The sequence below is a fragment of the Trachurus trachurus genome, assembly GCF_905171665.1.
Source record: "Trachurus trachurus genome assembly, chromosome: 22".
Taxonomy (NCBI): Eukaryota; Metazoa; Chordata; class Actinopteri; order Carangiformes; family Carangidae; genus Trachurus; species Trachurus trachurus.
In genome coordinates this window covers 10,869,551-10,891,815 of record NC_139907.1, presented here as the reverse complement: position 1 = coordinate 10,891,815, position 22,265 = coordinate 10,869,551, and the positions used below count along the sequence as shown (strand labels likewise).

General features: G+C 43.1%; 1 protein-coding gene across 1 annotated transcript; it reads right to left on the bottom strand.

The window, feature by feature from the left end:
• Positions 1 to 170: 170 nt before the first annotated feature.
• trip11 (thyroid hormone receptor interactor 11) lies at positions 171 to 21,997 on the bottom strand. The gene is made up of 21 exons (XM_083999025.1): positions 21,304 to 21,997; positions 18,521 to 18,597; positions 17,415 to 17,525; positions 17,000 to 17,305; positions 16,027 to 16,095; positions 15,768 to 15,933; positions 15,270 to 15,593; positions 15,046 to 15,086; positions 14,839 to 14,937; positions 14,386 to 14,592; positions 10,313 to 13,357; positions 10,060 to 10,200; positions 8,852 to 9,045; positions 7,516 to 7,679; positions 7,264 to 7,367; positions 7,034 to 7,133; positions 5,683 to 5,764; positions 4,999 to 5,113; positions 2,706 to 2,828; positions 1,815 to 1,959; positions 171 to 1,669 (listed from the first exon to the last, which is right to left on the bottom strand). Exons 1-21 carry the CDS (start codon positions 21,440 to 21,442, stop codon positions 1,452 to 1,454), a joined length of 5,970 nt encoding a protein of 1,989 aa, XP_083855151.1. The 5' UTR covers positions 21,443 to 21,997; the 3' UTR covers positions 171 to 1,451.
• Positions 21,998 to 22,265: the final 268 nt, after the last annotated feature.

Below are 22,265 nucleotides of genomic sequence, written 5' to 3'. Positions count from 1 at the left end.
CCCCCTCCTCCTCCTCCTCTTCACAGCTCCTTCCCATACAGCTGAATAACTCTGAACATCTGGCGCGGCCAACGCAGGCTGTATCCACGCAGTAGTAGCCACATCTGGTTTGCAAGAAAGGCGCGTTGGAGAAAGAAATGACAAAATGAACACCAGTGCGGGGTCGGGAGTACCTTTATTTGATTTGAAATTCCAATTCGGTCACGGGTACTTTAACCTCTGGGCCAAAGATCATCCAAGTCCAAGGTGATCCAACTCCTGTTTGACACCTCTGCGTAAAATCTCCTTTTACAGTCTATGCTCTTTAGTACACCTGGAGAAACCCTGTAACATTCCTTCTGCAGCGCCTGATTGATGTCTATACAAAAATGTAGAGCAGCTCAACCTTCAGTGCTGGCCAGCTCTGGTCAGGTAAAACTTTTTAAATGTGCAGTTTTTTGTTTTGTTTTTACATTTTGTAAATATATATATTTATATTAACCATTTACAATCCTGATTATACAACTATCTAATTAGCAAAAATGCAGGCACTTTACTTTCAGAACTTCCTTAGTGCCTATAAATAGGAGAAAAAAAAACGCCACCCATTTACATATATATAACTATATAATAGTACTGTACTTAAACATAGGAGCAGTCTGGAGCCTCTGATCAACCACAGTCAGCAGTTACAGCCATAATTACAACGCTTGTTGCATATCACAGTCTGGCTATCTGGAGAAGACAAGATTTAGGAAAAAAATGTAGTTATGGTTTTAACAGATGTACTGAACCACATAAATCTCTACACGAGCTGCTGCCAGAGAGTTTTTAAGGAAAGTCCTGGATCAGAAACAGTTCACTGCATTGTTGAAAAGAATAAAAAAGAAAAAAACCCATAGGACAAGAAAAATAAAAATGAAAGGATGAAAACTGAAAGACAGGAGATGTTTCCTCTTGCAAACAGAGGTGACGATCACTCAGCTCACATGTATTGAACTGCACACAGTGAGTGTACAAGGTCACTTGCGTTCAGAACCGGTGCGATGAATAAAAACATAAGAAGTAGCTAATGAACTACTCCTACTCCTCTGCTCGCGCTGAATGACCCACATCTTGACAATGTCCTCATCCTGCGTCCTTGTGTGGAGTTACTTCATTGATCATTTCCAACTTTTGCTTTAACACCTACAGTAATCATAATGCTGAATATGAAACACTTTGACTGATGTCTAAAGGGAGACTCTGTTGCATAGAACAGTAATTGCAAATACATCTGATTCTAAAAAAAACAAAACAAAAGTTACATCCCCTCCCAAACGAGAGAATATTAATCCTTTGTGAATTATCTGGCCATTTATTTTGGCAGGAAATTAAAAAAAAGAGAGCAGCAATTAAGTAGCAGACCTGCTCAAATATCTCAGTCTGTGTAGTGAAAAACTCATGTTGGATGAATTCAGGCGCTCCGCCGATCACTGCTTTAACAAGTCTTTGAGCACGGCTCCGCCACTGGCCTCCGCTGACACTGGCACAGGTGTGAAGGAGGGCAGGGCTTCAGAGATGGGCTTCATCAGCAGGTGACCCCCCGAGCCGCCGGAGCTGGAACCGGCGAGCAGAGGCACGGCAGCCGAGCGAGGGGCCAGGAAAGGATTGGACTCGCCGGCTCGCTTGCTGGCCGCTGCTGCAGCTCCTAAGAGGAGAGAGAGACTTCGATTTAAATAAGAGGCGACGTGTTTGGGAAAGTAATAGACTAACAGCTCCCGTCTGACATGACTGATTAAGCGGGAGAGAGAGAAACATCCTGGCGGCGGTTTCTCTCCAAAGGGATCGTTTACCTGCGGTGGAGCTGGAAGAGGCGGCGCTGGTTCTTCTTGGAGGCACGGCGCTCAGAGGTTTGATGTCATAGACTGGAAGCTTTGGTGCTGGCAGTGTAGGTGTCGACTCTATCTCCAGGAACCTCACAAACATCTCTGAGAAGGACTGCAACAGCGGAGGACAAGAGAGGTGTTTTAGACAAGTGAATTACTCAGAGGTTTTTTCTGATCCAAGCAGCAGAGTGAAGCCCGTAGCTTCAGAATAAAACCCTGGCTATATCACTGTCTTACCAGCTACAGCTAATCTGGTGTAATAAATGTGGATTCACACTAGCAAACATGGATGAATTTAAATTCTCTGCGTAATGCATACACTGTTGTCATCTTTTTGTAAATTCCTTGAGCACAATCCTGTAAGATCATACTGGGATGAGGAGACTTTTATTTTGAAGGACACGCATAAACACTGCAATATTTCATACATTCACTTAAGTGTTGTTAATATATCATACTAAATGAAACATTGTGATGTAGCAGGAAGTTCACACAGATTTTTCATCTTGGACTCGATGGGAAGCATTTCCTTCTCTTTCACACTTTCACCGAGGCCGGATAAACAAGTGCACACTCTCATGTAAACAATAGTTAACATGCATTATTCTCTCCTCTGTTTGTTCTGGACTTTCCTCTGAGAAAGCACAGGGACCCTGTTGATACCCTGTTCCTCTGTAATTGCAGCCTGCTGAAAGACAGTCCTGGGAAGTGCGACCACTGCTCATTATACAACACAAAGCAGAGTGAGACTCTCTGTTCGTGAGCTGCTCTCTGTCCCACTGTTCAGGTTGGAGTGTACACACAACAACAACTGTCTTTAATTACTACATTATTACATTATTATGTTATTATCGTTACCGAGTTGAGCCCCTGGCCGCTGGTGGGCCTCTGTGGAGTATTTGGGACACTTTGCGCTCCTCTGCTTCCCAGCCAGCCCGACATCCACCCGGTGACGCCGTGCCGTCCGTCCTCCTCCAACATCTACACAGAGAAAGACGAGAAAAGGTTGTTGAATTCTCAGAGGAATTAAACTTTTCAAAACATCTCAGACTACTAATATTCTGCGATAAAAATACACAACTGAAGATTTTTTATCCTTATTTGACCAAAAAGAGTTAATGGTTCTGTCTGCTCCTGTTCATTCAGACCCTTTTTTTTTTTTTTTCTTTTTCAAGAGTGGATTTTCTTCTGTTTTTAAAATAATGGCTGGATTGTTTCAGTTTTAATTGCTCTTGGTTTCCTCTCTGCTTGCCACCGCTTTCTGGAAAATTATTTTGTGGATTCACTCACTAGTTAAACTCGTGTACAGGCACTGCGATTCACTGCTGACAGCCCACACTCCTAGAAGGAACTTGTGGCTTTATCATTCACTGCCATTCATACTCCCCTAATCATCAGCGTCATTTGCTTGGCAGGATTCAGCCAGATGGACCCCATATATAGGCTGTATGGATCACAGCCCTGGGCTTAAAACGGCCCTGGAAGGAGGATACAAGCTGCTCCACTGAGGCCAATTCTGAAGAAAACGGCTGCTTTTGTAGGACACTTGGCTGCCGTCAAACACGAGTTGAGTGGAAAATTTAAATAGCATTAACAGGAGATGAGGGCAAGATAAAAAAAAAAGAAAAGAAAAGAAAAAGTGGAACGACCTCCAACACAATAAAAATGGGTCTTATGATGAGTTGTAATCACATTTGCCCCGCACCCTGTATCTGTTTTCTCTTTAGGAGTGTTGGGTAATTTACTTTGCAATCGCTGGACGGAGTCCCACAGGGCTCCTGCCAGAAAATCTGCTTAAGGAAATGCTTTGTCTTTTAGGGCAGGCAAGACTGCAACTGTTGGACAGTGAGTTTTGCAGTTGACTGTCTTTCAAGGACATGTTTAACTAATCAACCATTTCAAAAAACTGATGATCATCAAAACATTACACTAGAAATAAACTGAACTTGCTGTGTCGGTGAGTGGTGGAAGCCCTGAAGTATTTTAATGGTTATTATGTCTTGAGAAATACCTCTGTGAAGCCGAAGACTGTGCCACAGCAGTGTTGATTTCACTCTGTAGTATTTATGAAACTATTTTTATATTTCAACTAGAGAGCTGTAAATGAGAGACCTGGACTCAAGTCAGACTCACTGCAACTTACAAATCTGACAACATTTTCCATGAGAGCTTGATTTGGTCTCACCGACAGTCCAGGACACAGTCGCCTGTAAAACCGCAACCTGTCACTTTTTTTACAGGGATATAATGTGTGACTTAGTGAGCTTTAGACAGACTGTTATTTTTAGCCTCAGACAGAGTTGGGCTTTCTGTTCTGTTTTCTTCTGTCTAAACTAAACCATGCTAACAAATGCTAGCTTCATACTTACCAGACAAACACTTGGGAAACATTAGAGAGATTAGGGGTGGGGGAGTGGGGGCGATTCATAACAGCATAGTATTTCAATATTTTGTGTGACAATATTGTATCAACACCAACTATCAATCTTTTATTGTGTAAACTGCAATTATGAATCTACGTCCTTATTGCTGGAAAACTAGTGGAGGTTTTATGACTGTGTTTATCAGTGTGTGTTTGATTGACGGCCCCATTTTGCAAGAACAACAGACTTAGACCTTCAACTTGATCAGATGAATTTGCAGTTGCAAAAGGTAAATCAATCAAAATACACCACAAAATGTTATTGCAATATTCAAGATATCCAAGTGCTTAAAATCACAATAATATTGTTCTTCGCACAGCATAACCAGAAGCTGTGAAGTGGTTATAAACATAATGTATGAGTGTTTGTTTTGAATATACATACTATAATTCTCCTGCAATAATAAAATGTAAAATCAAATTAAAAAAACAAAATTAATTAATCACCCACAAATATTCACTGCAACTAATGCCAAGATGCTAATAAGAGATTTAGAAAAGAAAAAAAAGGTTTAAAATGACACAAAATATTTTTTTTCCCATGAACAGAAGAGGAGTATTTAAAGGTTATTATGACATATATGATTTGAGGCAGACGCCGCGTTTCTGTATTTATCATAAGTCACTGACTGATTAGAAACTGGATCATTTATACAGTCTGCTGCCTAAACACATAATCATCGCATTGCTCACGCAAATTCTTTGAATGCGAGTCAAGACATTTCTCACCTTATCGACGTCTTCTCGGCTCAGGCCAAGAACACTTCCCATGAGCCTCAGTACGTCGGCACGCTTGGTCTTAGGTGTGTGGAAGTATCCCAGGAACAGGTTACGCATCAGGACTCTGGATACACAACAACATCAATAATAACGAGTCATGATGTAATTTAAGGTTCAGAGGACGTGGTCTCCATCCAGCTTTTCTTCAAGCTGTGTAAATTATCGACTAACTAGACATGTATGATGCTGAATATGTGTTTATCTTTGATTCTCCTGGGAAACAGCTTTATTTTAAGCTTTATTTCAAGCAACACTTGACAGCAATTACTTAGGGATGGGAGGGTTTATCTCTTCCTCATCTCATTTATCTCCAGAATAACTTCAGGAGCCAAGAAACACAGCCTTATTTTCAGCTTTGTAATGGTCATCTGACAATCGAACATGTTTTTTTAATGATTTTTGCAGATAAGTAGCCTATCAAGGAACAATTAGTCAGCCTGTAAACGAGAAGCCTTATCTGAAAATAAAGAAACACTAAAATCAGAGACACACAGTTTTCTAAAGTGCTAAAATGCTAAAGGTTCATGACTGGATTTTTTTTTTCTTCCAAATTTACCACAGTGCAATGAAAACCATGTGAGCGTCAATTCATTATCTCATTTCGCAAACGAACAAAGGACCGAATGAACCTACTTGTCTATTTTTCCCTCTGTGCTGTTGAGAAGATTCATCAGTTTCCTCTGCGCCTCCTCCAGCATCTCCTGTCTCACATCCACTGCAACACACACACGCAAGGACAGTTAAGTCAGTTCAAGTCCCTGTTGACCCCGTTTGTGCCTCTCAGGTATTAACATACCACTGAAGTCATAGTCTCATGAATGATAAGATCTTTGAATAACACTTGTCCATGTTCTGAGGACATTTCCCAAATCCCCAAAGAGTCTTGTAGTTATTGGGATGAAGAAATATCCTGTCCATTGCACAATAAACATCCTCAACCCATGAGAAGTTGTGGATATACCCCCCTGGCCTTGTAGTCAGAGATATCCTCGCTTTTAGTTAAATGAGCAAAAGTTGAGGATATAAGATATTACATATTAAGACAGAGGATACACGAGAGGTATAATATGAGAAATGGATTTATGTTATAAACAAGAGAGAGAAAGTTTTATCCCCAAAAGATTAATGTTACTTTTTCCACACGAAATATGTGTAATATTTGGTTTAGATGTTACCACAAGACTGATATACACTATGATTTCTTGTTACTTGGAAGAGAAATTTACTTGAAATTTGAGAAATAGATTAAAAACACTTTTATACTTCCAGCTGCAAACTGAATACTTTCTCATCCAGATGGATTTAAGAGGCTTTAATGATCCTGGAAATTCCTGGAGAAGTGTTGTAAGTGTTGTTACAAAGATGGTCAGGTATTTACTGGACATCGCATTCTTGGCTCTGTGGCTTGAATGTAATAGAAACTCAGTGTTTGCTTCTCGTCGCAGCACAACACTAAATCAACTATTAATAGACCCAATGTACATTTCCCATAGGCAACTGAGTGGTAAAGAAAACACATGGCCTCATCAAGTTTAAACAAATGTGTGAAAATCAGCCAGAGGAGGCTGAAAGAAAAGCAGTCTGAGAATTTGCTGTGACGTCATGTTCATATCTGAAAGTGATAAGAGTCAAATCTGCTGAGTATCACTCTAAAAGTAATAGAGGAGACTCTAAGCAGTGAGGTTTCAGGGGGCTTATAGTTTCACTTATTATGTCTGCTATTCAGCCGGTGATAACACTGAAATAGAAATATGAGCTGGGAGAAAGACAAAAGACGTCAAAGCTGTCGAGACAGTGAAAACCATAAAGAACTGCAGATTCCTACCATAACGTCGGACATAAATTGTGCAGAGAAGACATTTATTAAGCCATAAAACGGGACAGCTGAAATCTATAAGGAGTCTTCTATCATAATCTAGTCGTTCCTGTTCAATGTCTGCAGTGGGGAAAAAAACCCTGTGTGGATATGTAGAAACCGACTCACCTTGATTTTTCAGCTCCTCGAGCTGCTCCTCCTTCAGGTCGAGCTGATCTGTGAGACGAGATGCTGAATCTAGAGCAGCGTTGGCCTCGTCCAGGTTCATCTGAGCACAGAACCATTAAAGAACTTCACTTAATGAAAAGTGTAGGAACGTCTTCACTTTTGAAAGCATACGTTGACAATAAATGAAGTGAATTGATTCTTGAATAATCAGTTATTGATTGTTGGTTTACCTGTAGGGCGGCTGTTTGGTCTTCTAGCCTAACAGCCTTGTTCTTCCACTCCTGCTTCTCCCTCTTGAGCTTTTCAAGCTCCGCTGAGTACATGGCTTTCTCTTCTGATGGAGCAAAGACGGAATAAAAATGTACATACAATTAATAATCTTATAATATATAATTAAACTACACCATGGCAAGATACTAACAGGCTGGTGAAATCTACATGTGTGCATTGACTAGGAAGGTATAAGAAGCTGTGTAACTTGCCTTGTTGAAACTGCTCTAGCACCATCTGCAGGTTGGACAGCGACACTGCGTACTGGTTCACCTGCTCCTGCGACGTTCTGAGCTGAATGAGCGCGTCGTCCCTCTGCTTCACCACCCCGCTCAGCTGCTCCTGCAGAGACTCCACCTGCATGGAGGCCTGTTGGCTGGAGGACGAGGAGAAACACAAGATAAATGACATAAACATCTGAACTTAATTTGTTCCCCACAGAATGAGATGGAGCGCTCGACAGTGTATAAAAACAATATCTAGTGATAGTGAAATACACTTTGGTGTTACGCCCTAAAACATGCTTATTAAAGACAAATAATATGGGACTGAAGACTCAAAAGAGAGTTGGTATCAGAAAATGAGGCGCCTTGTACCACAACAAACCACAGTAAGATGTAATAGACAGATGTGAGCTATCATACACTGCCTCACCACTTGGATGTAACACCGCTAATAGGTCAGAGCCTGCCCTCCCATTGGATAATTATTGCATGGATGATTATGATTCAGCTGGCAACAACTTATCTAACCCTAACTGGTGCAGTCTCATTTCTTAAACAACCATGTTGGAGGAAGACGCATCCTGTGGTCGTGGAGAAGATATCAATCTGTTTCAGAAGCCTCAAATTATTGGTATCAACTGTGAGACTACTAAAATTGGGGTAATAACTGTCCAACGCATTATTAAAAACTGGAAGGATAGTGGGGAACCATCATCTTTCAAGGAAGAAATGTGGTCCAAAGTGACCCCAGAGTCCAGACCTCAACCCCATTGAGAATCTTTGAAAAATAAATCCAACTCTGGACAGAAATAAATGTTGTGACATTGCAGAAGCTTATTGAAACGATGCCACAGCAAATGCATGCCGTAATCAAAGCTTAAGGCTTTCCAATGAAATATTAGAGTGTGTGACTTTTTTTTTTTGGACGGGCAGTGTATCATGTTTACACAACACGCCATTTTGTTTAATATTAAGTGGTTCATCATAACATCAGTCAAGGAAACCAGAACAAAGATGCAGCTCTTGTCCTAGAGTCTTGAATAGAGCTGCTATAAATCCCTGTCTTTTATTAGCCTGCGTGGAAAGTGCAAGGACACTCTTGTGTAAGATATTGACTTCTGTGAGGTTATTCTAGGTATTTCTGCTTTTTTCTATTTCTTCCCGGCCGGTAAATCACTGTCACCACTATTTTATGCAGTTCTACCATTTCCAACAAGTTGCAACAGACACCAACGTGTGTAAAATCCAGATCACATGTGCTATCAATGTTGTATTTCAGCATCACATCTGATACGCATAAACTGTAGGTTTAGTTTATGCTAACCTGGCATTCTCCACTGCATTAGAGGAGGTGGCCAGTTTCTCGTCCAGCATGTTCACCCTCCGTCGCAGCTCAGTCTCCCTGTCTTCTGCTGCCAGAGCTTCTCTCGTGTACGAGTCCTCGATCTCCAAGAGGTGATTACGCAACCTCTCCAGCTCCAGGTTGAGACGCTGTTCTTTATCCCGCACATGCTGAAGCTGTGAAGGAAACAGAAACCACTGTCACGTATGCGGATCTGAGAGAAATTCATAATCATGGTAAGATTAATTCTTTTTCATTATTTCTAGTCTTTGATAAAACTTAAATGTGTTCACTGAGTTATTGAAGATTATACAGTGTGATTCATGACAGAATATCTGCAGCTGGATAACAAGAAGCATTATCACCTGTTAGTTGTTATCTAAAAGTATGTATACTGTGAACTCTCCTTTTAAAAGATGGAAAAAATTTGGAGATTAATAAATCCTCTGTATTTTTCTTTGACATACCCAAAATGTTTCAACTCCAAACAGTGAGCAAACACAGATGCAGGGTCTCAGGCTTATTGAGTAGAGTTTTCAACGGGCCCAAAAATTCAAGAGTTTTCAGAGTTTTTTTTTTTTTAGGGAGGGTGCAAAAAATGTAGACCCCCCTGTGCGCCAAATACTGTGACTTAAATACAGTATCTTTAATCACTGAAAGTCAATCAATCAATCATGTCCCAAAATTATATTACCAATAATATTAACAGGCAGGCTTCAACGTCAGCCTGTCAGCCGTAGCGCTGCATTTAATGAGCCGCCTCTGCACCTGAACGCTGACTGAACTTCGCTCACACTTCACACAGCTCAGCATATCTTGTTTTAGTATTATTATTTTTTTAGTCAGAACGGAATTCAGCATTCTTTATTTTTATAATTTGCATATTCTTCTTGCTTAATTATTATAGCCCCCTACTGTTAAACTAACCCCCTTACACACACAGCAGACAATACTTAAACTTTAACTCGAACAATTTATTAAAAACTAATAACCAAACTTCAACAACATAACATTGAATAATGAATTAAATAATTTTAACAGATAAAAACTATTCTGTTTTTTTTTTTTTATCTCTCTCTTTCAATTAGTTGGCCCAAACTGACCCGACCTGTCGGGCTTACTCGGGTCAGGCTCAGGCTGAAATTGAGAACTCTGTACTATTATTGAGTAGATATCATCGTTCATCCTACCTCACTCTGTACTGCACTGGTCTCCATTTGCTTCTGCTTGAGCGCCATCATCACCTGATCCCTCTCGTGCTGGAAGGCCACAGCTTTCTCCTGCATGGACTTCAGTTCGTTCAGGAGCTGATTCAGCTCACCAGACTTACCCTGCGTCACATTATCAGAAAGAAATCGCACATCAATGAAACTATATGACACGCATAAAAAAGAAAAGAAAAGACATAAAAGCTAAAATGATGCAAATTTTCCTCTCGCTGACCTGCTCTTTGTCCTTGAGCATCCTCTCCACAGTTGCAGACTTCTCACTCATCGCAGTCAGTTCGAACTCCTTCTCCCTCAGGAGGAGAGACACCTGCATGTTGGTTTCCTGCAGCGCTCTGAACTCCGACTCTTTTTCCCGAGAGCGTGCAGCTACCAGCTCGTTCTCCTCCTTCAGCTTCCTCACGTCCATTTCCAGAATGAGCGCGCGCTCTTTCAGGTTGGTCACGGCCTGCTTCAGCACCTCGTTGTCATTCTCGCGGTTGCGGAGCGCCTCGCTGACCTGGATGAGCTGGTCTCCTTTGGTTTTGATGAGCAGGTCTTTCTCCCTAACTGATCTCTGCTGGGCGTCCAGCCTCTCTCTGACCTGCCGAACCTCCTCGGCCTGACGACTCTGCTCGTTCTCCGAGGCCGATGCGGAGTTGGAGAGCCGGTGGTTGTTCTCCTGGAGGGTCCTGATTATGTTCTCCCTCTCAGCCAGCTGTCCTCGTAGTTGTATGAGTTCTACCTGCACTTTCCCACTGCTTACGGGTGAAGATGTTTGTTGGATCGGAGCATCGGCTGCGAGAGAGAGTTCGCCTGACTGAGCAGCTACAACGTCCGGACTCTGCGCTACACTGTCCAGCTTACCCAACAGGGCGTCCTTGGTGGAGCTGAGCTGAGTGATGGTCTGCTGGACCTGCGCCAGCTCCTGACTCAGATTTCCCAGCCTCCTCTCCTTCTGCTCGTAGCTCTGGATCAGTCGAGTGTAGTCCACCGACAGCTTGGAGCTGCAGTCGCTGTCGGCGGAGACCTGACCCTGAAGTTTGATCAGCTCCTCCTGCAGCTGGGCCGACTCGTGCTGCATGTTCTTCACCGTGGTGATTACCTGCTGCTTCCACTCCTCCATCTTCTTCACCTGCTGCTTCAGCGTGTCCCTCTCCTGCAGCAGCTCCTCGAACTGGTTGCTGCTGACGCCCCCGGAGCCGGAGCCTGGTTCTCCTCCCGTGGTCTGCAGGACGGTCACCAGGGTTTGGCACTTCTGGGTCAAGGCGTCGATCTCGATGTCTTTCTCCCTGATGATGCGCGACAGGTTCTGGATGGTCTCCTTGAACATCTCGTGGCTCCCTGAGGGGTCGGTCATGTTGGAGAGGCGCTGATTCTCCTGCTGAAGCTTCAACAGAGCCGCTTCCTTCCCCGCCATGATGTCCATGAGGCGGTGGTAGTCGGAGCGGAGCTGGCTGTTCTCTCTGGTTTTCTCGTTGAGCACGGCCAGCACTTGCTCTCTCTCCACAGCGTAGGCCTGCATCTGCTGCTGCAGGAACAGGACGTCCTGGCTGTGCCCGCCGACTCCGCCCATGGAGAGCCTGGCGTGAAGCGCCTGGATCTCCAGATCCTTCTGCAGGATCATCTGCGAGAGCTTACCCACCTCGTCGCGGGACACCACCAGCTGATCCAGCTGTTTGGTGAGCGAGAGGTTCTTCTCGTTCAGCTGGCTGATCTCCGTCTCCTTCTCCTTGATGCCTCTCACCAGTTTCTCTATCTCTACCTTCGACAGGTCGTGTTTCTCGTTGCCGTTCTCCTGGTTGAGAGTCTGCGTCTTGTCCTCCTGCAGGATGACCTCGCCCTGCACGGGCGGAGAGTCGGCGCGGCCTCGACTCACGCCGAGCCCGTCCACCGTGTGCTGGAGACGGGCGATCTCTTCGTCCCTGGCGTGTATGAGGGTGTCGTAGTTGAGCGTGGTCTGCTGGTGGCGAGCGTGAGCCTGCTCCAGCTCGCTCTGGAGAGCCTGGAGAGACTCGTGGGAGCGGAGCAGAGATGCCTGCGTCTCCTCCATGGCTCTCCTCAGGGTCTGGACCTCTTCCTCCAGGCCGTTCCTGGCCGATTTCAGCTGAGTGATCTCCGTCTCCAGCTCCGTGATGATGTCCAGAGTCCTGGGCTCGGCCAGAGGTTGAGGTCTGCTCTGCTGGTCTCTGAGACGATCGATCTCTTCTTTCAAATGGCTGTTCTCCTCCTTCATGCCCCCCAGCTGTTTATCCTTCTCCTCTAGTGCCAGCCTGAGATTCTCGGCTTCTTTGGTTGCTACTGAGATATTGTTCTCCAACTCCGCCTGTAGATCCGCAGCGTTCTGCTTCAAAGTGTCCATGAAGACGTCCTTCTCCTGCAGCAGGTCCGTCAGCTGCTTCTGTCCCGAGACTGTGATGGAAAGCATCTCGTTGGTGTCTCTGTGGTCGGACGCCAGCTGCTCTATGTCTCTCTTCAGCTGAGCTATCTCCATGTCTTTCTCCTGGTTCAGCTTGATGGTGCGTTCGAGTTCCGTCTGTAAAGCCGAGGCGTCCATGGAGCGGGATCGCGTCAGCTCGTCGACCGTCTGCTGGTACTGCTTGGCCTGTTCAGCCACCGTCCTCTCGCTTTGCCTCAGTTCGCCGTCCAGCTGATTCTTCTCCAGCTTCAGAGCTTCGATGCGAGTGTCCTTCTCCCTCACCGTTCTGTTCAGAGCAGCCTGGTTTTCCTTCAGCTGCTTTGTTAACTCCTCTACTTTGCCCAGAGCCTCCTCGCTCTCCGTCTTCAACCTCCCGTTCTCCATCTTCAACTCGTAGTCTGCGGACATCACCTTCTCCTGAGAGCTCCTCATCTCATCCAAATCTGTCCTGAGGTCAGACAGCTCCCTTTCCTTCTTCGCCAGCTCCTCTTCAGCTCCTTGTGCTTCAGGTCCTCTCTCCCCTGCATGATCCAGCTCTGCTTTAGCAGCAGACAACAGCTCCTCTTTCTCCTGCAAGTTCTTCCTCAGCTCTGTGATTTCTTTTCGTGCCTCCCTGCTCTGCTCGTGAGCTTGTCCCAGTTTGTCTTTCAGCTCCTTCGCCGTCCGTTCCAACTGCTGTTTGCCCATGTGAAGGTCATTCAGGGTGAAAGCGCTCTTGCTCACTTTCTCCTTTTGGTCTTCCACCTCTTGCTCTAGTGTCCTTTTCTGGTCTTTGGTTGTGTTGAGCTCTGCAGTCAGTCTCGTCAGCTCTGCTTCTGCCTCCTTCAGCTGTCCAGAGAGCTGCTCCTTCACTGAGATCATATGCTAGAGACAAAGAAAAGGTACAAACAAAACCAAAAGTCAATAAACTTAAGTTAAAAAAAAGCCCCTTAGTGGACTTTAACCACATTTTCCTTTAAAATGTCTTACTTTTGCAAACCTAAATAATATTCAAGCGTGTCACTGCCTGATTTTTTAAAGACAACACATTGACACGTTATACACGAAGGAACCCTCAGAGGTCCCTCTGTCCTTTTTTGATTTGCTGTATGGATTTCTCCAAGTTTCTTTTTTGACAAATTTTTAAAATCTAATGTCAGTTACTCTTACAGGTCATTTATACACTGGTAACAAGTTTTGCACCCTTTCAGGTCCCTCGTGTCCAAAAATGGACACACAAAAGAACTGCTATAAAATCATCATATCAATATTTTTTTCTGCTTGTTTTGCATAAATCTCTTAAATCACTCCAGCTTTGCTCAAAACTGAACTTAATGTTCATTAATTTGGGGGATTTTAACCCTTTATGCCAGTTTGAAGACTGTTCAACTGACTACTGCCTCTTGTTTTATTAAAAACACAAAATATGAGATTTTATTAATACAATTAATAGTGGGGGGTTGGGGCATTGCTGTTATCAGAGTCTTGATATGTCAAGCACCAACATTGATTTCATTGCATTACTAGTTTTTATGTGGTGTCAGATTTTAAATTTTGCACCCATAGTTTTGAGCAGAGCTGGAGTGGCTTAAGACATTTATGCAAAAAAAAAAAAAAAAAAAAAAAGGAGAAAAAGATATTGATTTCTTTTGTGTCTCCATTGTTGGACACAAGGGTCCCGAAAGGATGAAAAAAAAACCCACTAGGGTTAAAAAATCAGGCAGTTTATATATTATTTCACACATAAATATGATCACAATATCTGAGATCACAATGTGGTTAAAACCACAGAATACGTTGTGATTATTTGTTTTTATATCTCAGCCCTTAGAGCTGCATGTGAATGTCAGAAAAAAGACTCTGAGTAATGTCAGTGACACGATAACAGAGTGATCCACTGTGATGAGTCGGACCTGTGTTGCCTCCTGGTTCTGTCGGTCCAGTTCTTCCAGCTCAGACATCAGAGTGTCTCGTTCCTCCACAGTGGCTCTCAGGACCTTCTCTCTCCTCTCCAGCTCGACCTTCAGATCCTCCACCGTCTCCGATTCTCCAGAATCAGCTCCGTTATTGCTACTGCCCATTTGTTCCTCTGCCACTTTGAGTTTTTCTTGCAGATTCAGCTGTAATAAAACGGTGAAAGATAAATAAATAATTAAATAAAGGTTTGCACCTCAGGATCTGTTATAAAAATGCAACAGAGCTCAATTATTTCAAGTTTTTTGTATCTTGACATTATTAGATCAGGAGTTATCAAGTGCAACTAATCAGTGACATAAAATAAAAAATGTTTCAGTTCACTGATGATCGCTCAGTAAAGCAGTCAAAGATATTTTAGGCAGACAGTAATTAAAACAATCAGATCAGACCTTCTCTTGCTCTAGGACTTCCTTTTCTTGTCTCAACGCTCCAATAATGGTGTTCAGCTCTAAGATGTCTGCATGCTCAACTTCTTCCTTTGGTTCTGCCTGAAATAGTCAAAAAAGTAAAAAAAAAAAAAAAAAAGAATCATTGAACCAAAACTGTAGAAAATAATCAGAAAAACCTACAACTACATGTTTTACAATCACACTTACTTCATCCAGGTTTTTTAGTCTCTCAATTTCTGTCTCTGCAGCTGGAGGGAAAGAAATATTTAACATACATGACGGAAACACAAAATAATGCATCTATACAGAACAGATTTTAGGTTTCAAGAGTAAAAAGTATCACATAACAGAAAACTGATTCAGCGTTTCTTATAGTAATTAGAAGCTTTAATTATGTAGATTAGAAACAGCTGTGTTCAGTAGAAGTGCACCTGTTAGATTCTGTCTCAGGACTTGGATCTCGTGGTCCAGCTGAGCTTTCTGCAGAGCCTTCCCCTCCTGCTCTTGTACCCGTGTCTGGAGCTCAGCGACAGACATCTGCAGCCGGGTGTAGTTCTGCAGCAGCCCGGCGTTTTCCTCCTGCGCTTCGTCCCTCTCCACCTGCAGGGAGGCCTGCTTCTGCTGCGCCTCCTCCAGGCTGGCAGACAGCTCGGCCAGCTGCTTCTCCCGCTGCTCTGCTGCTTCCTGCAGGGACCGTATGGATTTCTGGAGTTCAGGCAGCTTGGAGGTGTCTGATGAGGGACTGGTTTGACCACCTGGAGAGAAGGAGGTGGCGAAGGAGTTCATTTTGTGTCTTGTATCTAAGAAGAAACACTAAACACTAAAGGCAAAGTAAAAAAAAAGTTTGACAAAAGTACAATATTCGGTAAGACACTGCAACACATTTTAATTTCTGAAGTGACAATAACAAATGTCAGAGTGAGGCTGACCGCTCTGAATCTGCTCCTCCAGCTCCTCTATCCTCTCCTCGTACTCCGCCAGCTCCTCTCTGTGTCGCCGGGTGACGTCGGCCATCTTCTGCCGCTGGGCGTCCTGCAGGGCCGTCAGTTCATGCTGATGTTCGTCCACCTCACGACTCATCTCCTCTCGCAGCTCCTGCGCCACAGCAGCGAGGACATCGAGGTTACACTCTCTGTTATTAATCTGTGCGAGACTTATGGCCTACAACTAAGGAGCTGTAATAATTACCTTAATGGTCCTTTGAAGTTTGAGAATCTCACCCTGGTCGCCATTACCAGCTCCTGCTGCTGTCGACGCCTTGAAGAAAAATGTAGGTATGTGATTTCCAGGGATACAATTCTAATGTTTGTTTTTTTTTAACATATGGCAGAAAGGAGGAGTTGAAACAGTCACACTAATAATACTCTGAGATGGTTTATTTAAAGGTCCAGTGTGTAATAAATGGCAAGGTTTTTTGGCAAAATCTGAATATAGTACCCATGAATATATTTGTGTATAATCGCTATAAAATAAAATGTATTTGGCTTTTGTAGCCTTATAATTATTCTTTCATATTTACATATAGCAAGGGCCTTGCTAGAGAGTGTCACCATCTTGTGCCGCCATGTTTGTATGGCAGCCCGAACGGAAAATCCAGCCAACCAGAGAGCTTCGTGTTAACCAATTAACCAACGAAGAAGAAGGCAGAAGGAAAGAAAAAGCAGTAGGAAACAGCAGAGCGTGAATATGGTTTGGATCTTCACCTCATCGCTACATGCTCCTGAAATACTCCCAGTCATGATAAACAAGTTTTTTTTGTCCTCGGGGGGCCACCGAGTGAGCGCTGCAATCTAGAATCTGAACGCTAGATATCACGATTTCCCCCTATTTTAAACACTGGACCTTTAAAAGCATTAAAAACTCTTTCCAGAAATAATCTATTTTTCCAAAGGGTAAGATTTATTTTCACTGGGATACTTTCTCCAGGAGGAAGTATTGTGTGGTTTAACCTGAGGACTGTTTCTGGAGAGTAGAGTTGGTATTGTGTATTTTAAAGGTTCATTTTCATTGTTTTTAGCAAAACAAACAAATATTTGTCCAATTTGAGGTCCATTTGTGAGAGGTCATAATGGTTGTCAGTGATTCAGAACATCTTAACGGTCCAGCATCTCGCTCTGTTTCAGAAACTCTGATATTCTGGTTCTAATGATTTTTTTTTTACCTGAGACATTCTCCTCCAGTGCGCCACCTCCGCCTCCAGACGCATGACCTCCGTCGACAGCCGGTTGATCTCTTGCTGTGACCAGATGACGTCGCTGAGGTCCATTTCGTCGCCATGGAAGCCCTGGTTCGCCCCCGAGGGCCGTGACAGGTAAGACGAGGCGACGGAGGAGGAGGTAGTGCTGGAGGAGGAGGTGGTGACGGGCAGCACCGCGGCGCCCAGGGAGGAAGACTGGGCCGTGTGCTGCAGCTTGTGGACTTCCTCCTGGAGTCCACTCTGCCGAGCTTTAAGGTGACTGATCTCCACCTGCAGGACACAAGTTTAACTTCAGGCCCATTTCATGAATTTTAATTAACTTGACTGACATGACATGGATGTGTACTTTCCAAATATGGACGAAAGCAAATGCACATACATCTTTCTGTTGGAGAAGAGCTCTGTATTCTGCAGACTGTTGTTTAATCTGGATCTCCGAAGCCTCCAGCTTCTCCTCCAGCTCTGCATGCAGCTTTCTTAGTCTGTCATGCTGCAGCACAGAGAAAGAAACACAAGTAGTAAACAACACAGAAATATGAAAAAATTTACATATTTCTTGTCTCCGTTGCAGACAGGTCAGACATCACTGTTATGGTGGTCTTATATCTGTCAAAATAGTCGGTGCTTCTCTGCTGTGTTTGTGTTTTATGAAGACAGAAATCTGTGTGCACAAAACCTGAATATAATCAACTCAAAATAAAAGGTTTGTTCTTCTATTAACCCAAAATGGCCCTGGTGACCTTTGACGGCACAAACATGGTAGAAATATAAGGTTTTTGCCTTTTTCTTTTCGCCATACAGAAACGGAAACAAGCCTTAGTTTGGAGCCAAAGTTACAAGTCTGAACGGTTTTTGTGTCTTCAGTCTGATACAAACCAAAATGCACGTAAAATAGCTCTACCAGAGTACTATGCCTGTGAATGTGTATTTTCAAGGTTATGTCTTCAAATAATATATACCTTCATCTTTAAAAGAGCTTAGTATTTTATTTTCCTACAAATGGCATCAAGCCCTTAAGTTTTTTTTGTTGCAGAAGTTACTTCAACAGGTCTAAAGAGTGAATTAGCTGGGAGCTATTTTAGCTGCAGATTTCATAGCACTCCTATAACATGTGTTATGTGGTAGAGGTGAGAGCATTCTTACCATACTCTTTCCAACCCTGACATTACTACAAACATCAACTCAGGAACTGCTGCAGCTCTGGACCATACAATCCTGAGGTTGTGGTATATGGGTCTTTTTTTCTTCACAGGAAATATTTTACTTGCCAAAAATGGTGTAAATAAGCAGCTTCATTGTTTCAGGGCCCTGGTGTCAGTTACATTACTGGCTCACTGTGGTGGCTCTCTGGGACAAAGTCTGTGTTATCATGTTATTAGTTGCACCTATGCCGTTCCTGTTATGACAAGTGAAAAGGTCCACAGTGATAAAGGCCTGCAGAAACACTCCCGACTCTGAGTCAGTGAACATTACAAAGAGTCTAACCTCAGATTTCTGAGTGGTAAATGAGGCCTCCACTTCAGCCAACTTGGAATTGGACACCTGCAGCTCTGTGGCAGCATCTGTTGTTACATGGAGAAAAACATTGAATATATCACTTACAATGAGTAAAGTAAATACTTGAATAATACCTGCAGTTGGAATAAAATGAAAGAAAATCAAAGCTGCATGGATGATTCCCACCATAAACACAGTAAAATAACCAAAAAAAACCATCATTAATATTATTATTCCGATATTTGATAACATAACTTTTAAAATGAGGAATGTTTTTCAGGTTTATCTGCCAAGACTCAGAGCACAGTCAAGAGATAATAACTGCTGACTTTTCCAATCTCAATCTTCGCCACTGTCTCTCTCAGACAGAGACAGAAACACACACACACACAGATACACAGAGGGAGGGAGAGAGGAGACGGATCTGTTTAGCTCTTCTCACATGACAAACAAACACATGCCCGGCTGAACAGACCAACATTTCTGGAGATCTTGTCTGAGCTATGTGATCTTAACAACTGGATGAGGCTCAGCCAACAACGGACGTTCATTCCTACACAAACTGAAAAGGAAACGTACAAGAAGATCCAGAGTCAGCTATCGTCTTCAGTTTACTGAAAGGACGGGCTGCTACGGCCTAATGCTGCACAGCTGCTCCCTGCACAGCGATAAGAGTTCACTTCATAGTTTTTTTTTTGTCAGGAGCTGTGAGGTGGAGATCTGCGACCAAAGTTCTCTCAGCGTCAATGTTTTATCACTCATGGTCTGTTTGCTTTAGCGCACTGGCGCATTTGGGTTTAATTGGACAAATATGACGGTGGACTTTAAATATGAATCATGACATCTTGATTTCATTAGAAATCCAGTCAAAGAAAGGAAGTTATCTGACAAAAATAAGTGACACAAAACTGTGACTGAATGTACATTTTCATCGTGCAACGGCATTTAGGTAGAATAATTACAATAATTATTGTGAGCAACCTGCTGTCACAAAACCGAATCTCTGTAATCTGTGTCGCCATCAGGGCTGTTACAACATCTCGCTGACAATGAATGAAAGAGTGACTACACACTCTGACTATGTTTGCTTTAGATTTTATCACCAAATTAATTTCTATTTCAAACTTTTACTTTAAATGGGAAACACTGCTGTAGATGAAAACGTTAGACATGCAGCCTAAGCCTATACTTCAGAAGAAAAAAAACCAATGCCTGACTTTGGAAACATCCCTCTAATGTGGACATTTAAAATCAAACTTTATAGCCACATTACAAGAAGCAGCTTGCATGAGGACAACAGCAAACAAACACACTGACAGAAGTGACAACATTAATATCACTTCATAAGCTGTCATTTTTCTGTGTCCTCTTGTCCAAGCGTCTAAACTCTGCTGACACAACGTCTGTGGCCTGTTGCTCCAAATTCCTTCTCTGGTGCTGAACAGTAAAGTGATCTTCACTGGAAAACCTTGTGGGACGCTGCTACGTGGTGGAACTGACTCAGTGGAAGGAAATCCAGGGTTTTGGTTGAAGTTTATTCATACTGTACGTTCAGTGAGCTTGTACCACAAGAGCACAACTAAATACACATTGTGTAGCATTATTTGAACATATATTATACACTGTGACTCAAAAGTAATTAAATACTTAAGGTGTTAATTCAACGTTACCGTTAATTTAGAGGATGTAGTTTCCACACATCCTCTAAAAGTATATGTCAAACACTTAGCTAGTAGTTGTCAACCAAAGATTAAATTGTGCAACTTGTAAACATTCACTGATTCCAATTAATTCAATTTTTATTGGCAATTTTGGAAATTGCATTAGACATTTGTACTATTTTCATATATATGGTAGGATTTATTTCAAGACGGTTGCAATAGACAGTACTAAATGACAACTGAACGAGTCTTAGGATTGTTTCTTGCACCATTTAAGCAGCTCTCCTCTGCTATATGACTAATATAAATGCCTGGCTGGTTCCCTATAAGACAGCTTTTCAGAGAGAAGTGCAGTGTCTAGTTTTAGTGCTGACATTTGCTTCACATAATTACAGCTGAGCATGCACTTACAAAACAAAATCTTTGTGTTCCTGGGTCCATTTATTGACAGATTCACTAAAAACACCAATTAGCCAATATGTAGGCTACCTGCAGTATGTGTCTGAGTTTGTTCATAACACCATGTAGCCTAATGTTTCCCAGTTCTCAGACTCAGACAACTTTATTTATCTCCTGGGGGCAATTCAGTTTACCTTGAAAAAAAACAGAAGCAAACAAACAGGAGGAGAAACAGTGCAGCACAGCTAAATCAAAAAGCCTTAAATCAAGATAAACTAGACAGTGTAACCACAAAGTACACAGAATAAGTAAACTGAGTGAATAGATGACAGCTAACTTTTTTTTTTTTTTACTAGGAGCACAGTGGCCCATAATTTAAAATTTTATGAGTGCAACCAGAAAACTTAGGGGTAGACACAATAAATTGACTTGGAAAGCAAATATTCACATTTCCTTTTCATTCATGATCCTCACACACACATTGTCCTGACACCTGTAATAATGACAGATACCAGATTCTACTGAGTTGCCGCTTCCATGTTTCACCAGTGTTAAAAATAAAAACAGCCAATTAACTGGTTGTACATGTGCAAGTAGATGGAAGTGTATTTTACTTGCACTGTCTCAAATTTTAGGGGCAAAGTCTGGAGCCCTGAAACGAGAGCTGAGTCTGATGATGTGGACACACAAGACACATGAACACAAACTCACCTCCGACTTCTTCCACTCCCTCCAGTAACATGTCTTTGGTAAAGTTTGATATCTGTCCGGTGAAAGACGACAGGCTGCCGCCGACCTGGCCCAGAGACTGACCCAGGCCGGAGCCCAGTCCACCCAGCCACGATGACATGATCCTTCAGGTAAGTTAGGGGTTATAAAAAAAATACCCCAAACAAAAACAACAACAAAGCCGAGCCGAGCCAAGCCAGGCAAAGAGAAGAAGGACTGGGGAAGAGGAGGACGAGGCGGAGCTAGCTTAGCTTAGCTGCTAAAGTTAGCTTGGTCATTAAAATCAGCGCTTAAAACAAAAACTACGGAAAGGCGGTTCACTTAAAGAAAAAAATCCGCTTTTAATCCTCAGCAGCACAGTGTCTGTCCAGGCGGAGGGTCGCTCATGTAGCTCCGAGCCGGTCCGGGGCTAGTAACAGCTGACGGTCCAACCGGAGGAATTTGTCAAGACAAGCGACATTTTTATCCCCGGTTTAACGGCTGCAACGGCTCCGTTAAAGTGCCGCTGTCCTCCGCTGCGGACCGGAGGGAGGGAGCGGTGTTCACAACGGGTTGTAGCCGGGAGTCCAAACAACACGGCGTCCAGAAAGTGCCACCTCAACTGCTGCTGCAGCCATTATTGTCAGCTCAGCTCGGCTCAGGCTCAGGCTGTGGTGGTGGTGGTGGTGGCGAGCGGCGATGGCTGTCAGGTTTGACGTGGACACGGAGCGAGGAAGTGGTGCATTGTGGGATACTGGAGGACCAACAAGATCAAGGTGCGTTCAAGATCCTCAGCCGAGAGTCAGGAATGCCGAATTCTCCATTCAAAGATCACGCCCCCAGAATATGTCAGATCCTTCTTTTTACAGTCTATGGTCAGATCTGATAAACATAGTTATAATTTTGGGCAAATATACACTGGAAAAAAATTCTCCTTCAATTGTGTGGTTTAAAAAACACACACA

What these genes read in the sequence shown, in the direction of transcription:
- trip11 (XM_083999025.1), bottom strand. Translation starts at nt 21,442, where the DNA reads ATGTCATCGTGGCTGGGTGGACTGGGCTCCGGCCTGGGTCAGTCTCTG. An exon ending in AGAACCAGGAGGCAACACAG is followed by an intron (nt 13,358 to 14,385) that starts GTCCGACTCATC and finishes CTTTGTCTCTAG; the next exon opens with CATATGATCTCAGTGAAGGA. An exon ending in CTCTTCCAGCTCCACCGCAG is followed by an intron (nt 1,670 to 1,814) that starts GTAAACGATCCC and finishes CTCTCCTCTTAG; the next exon opens with GAGCTGCAGCAGCGGCCAGC.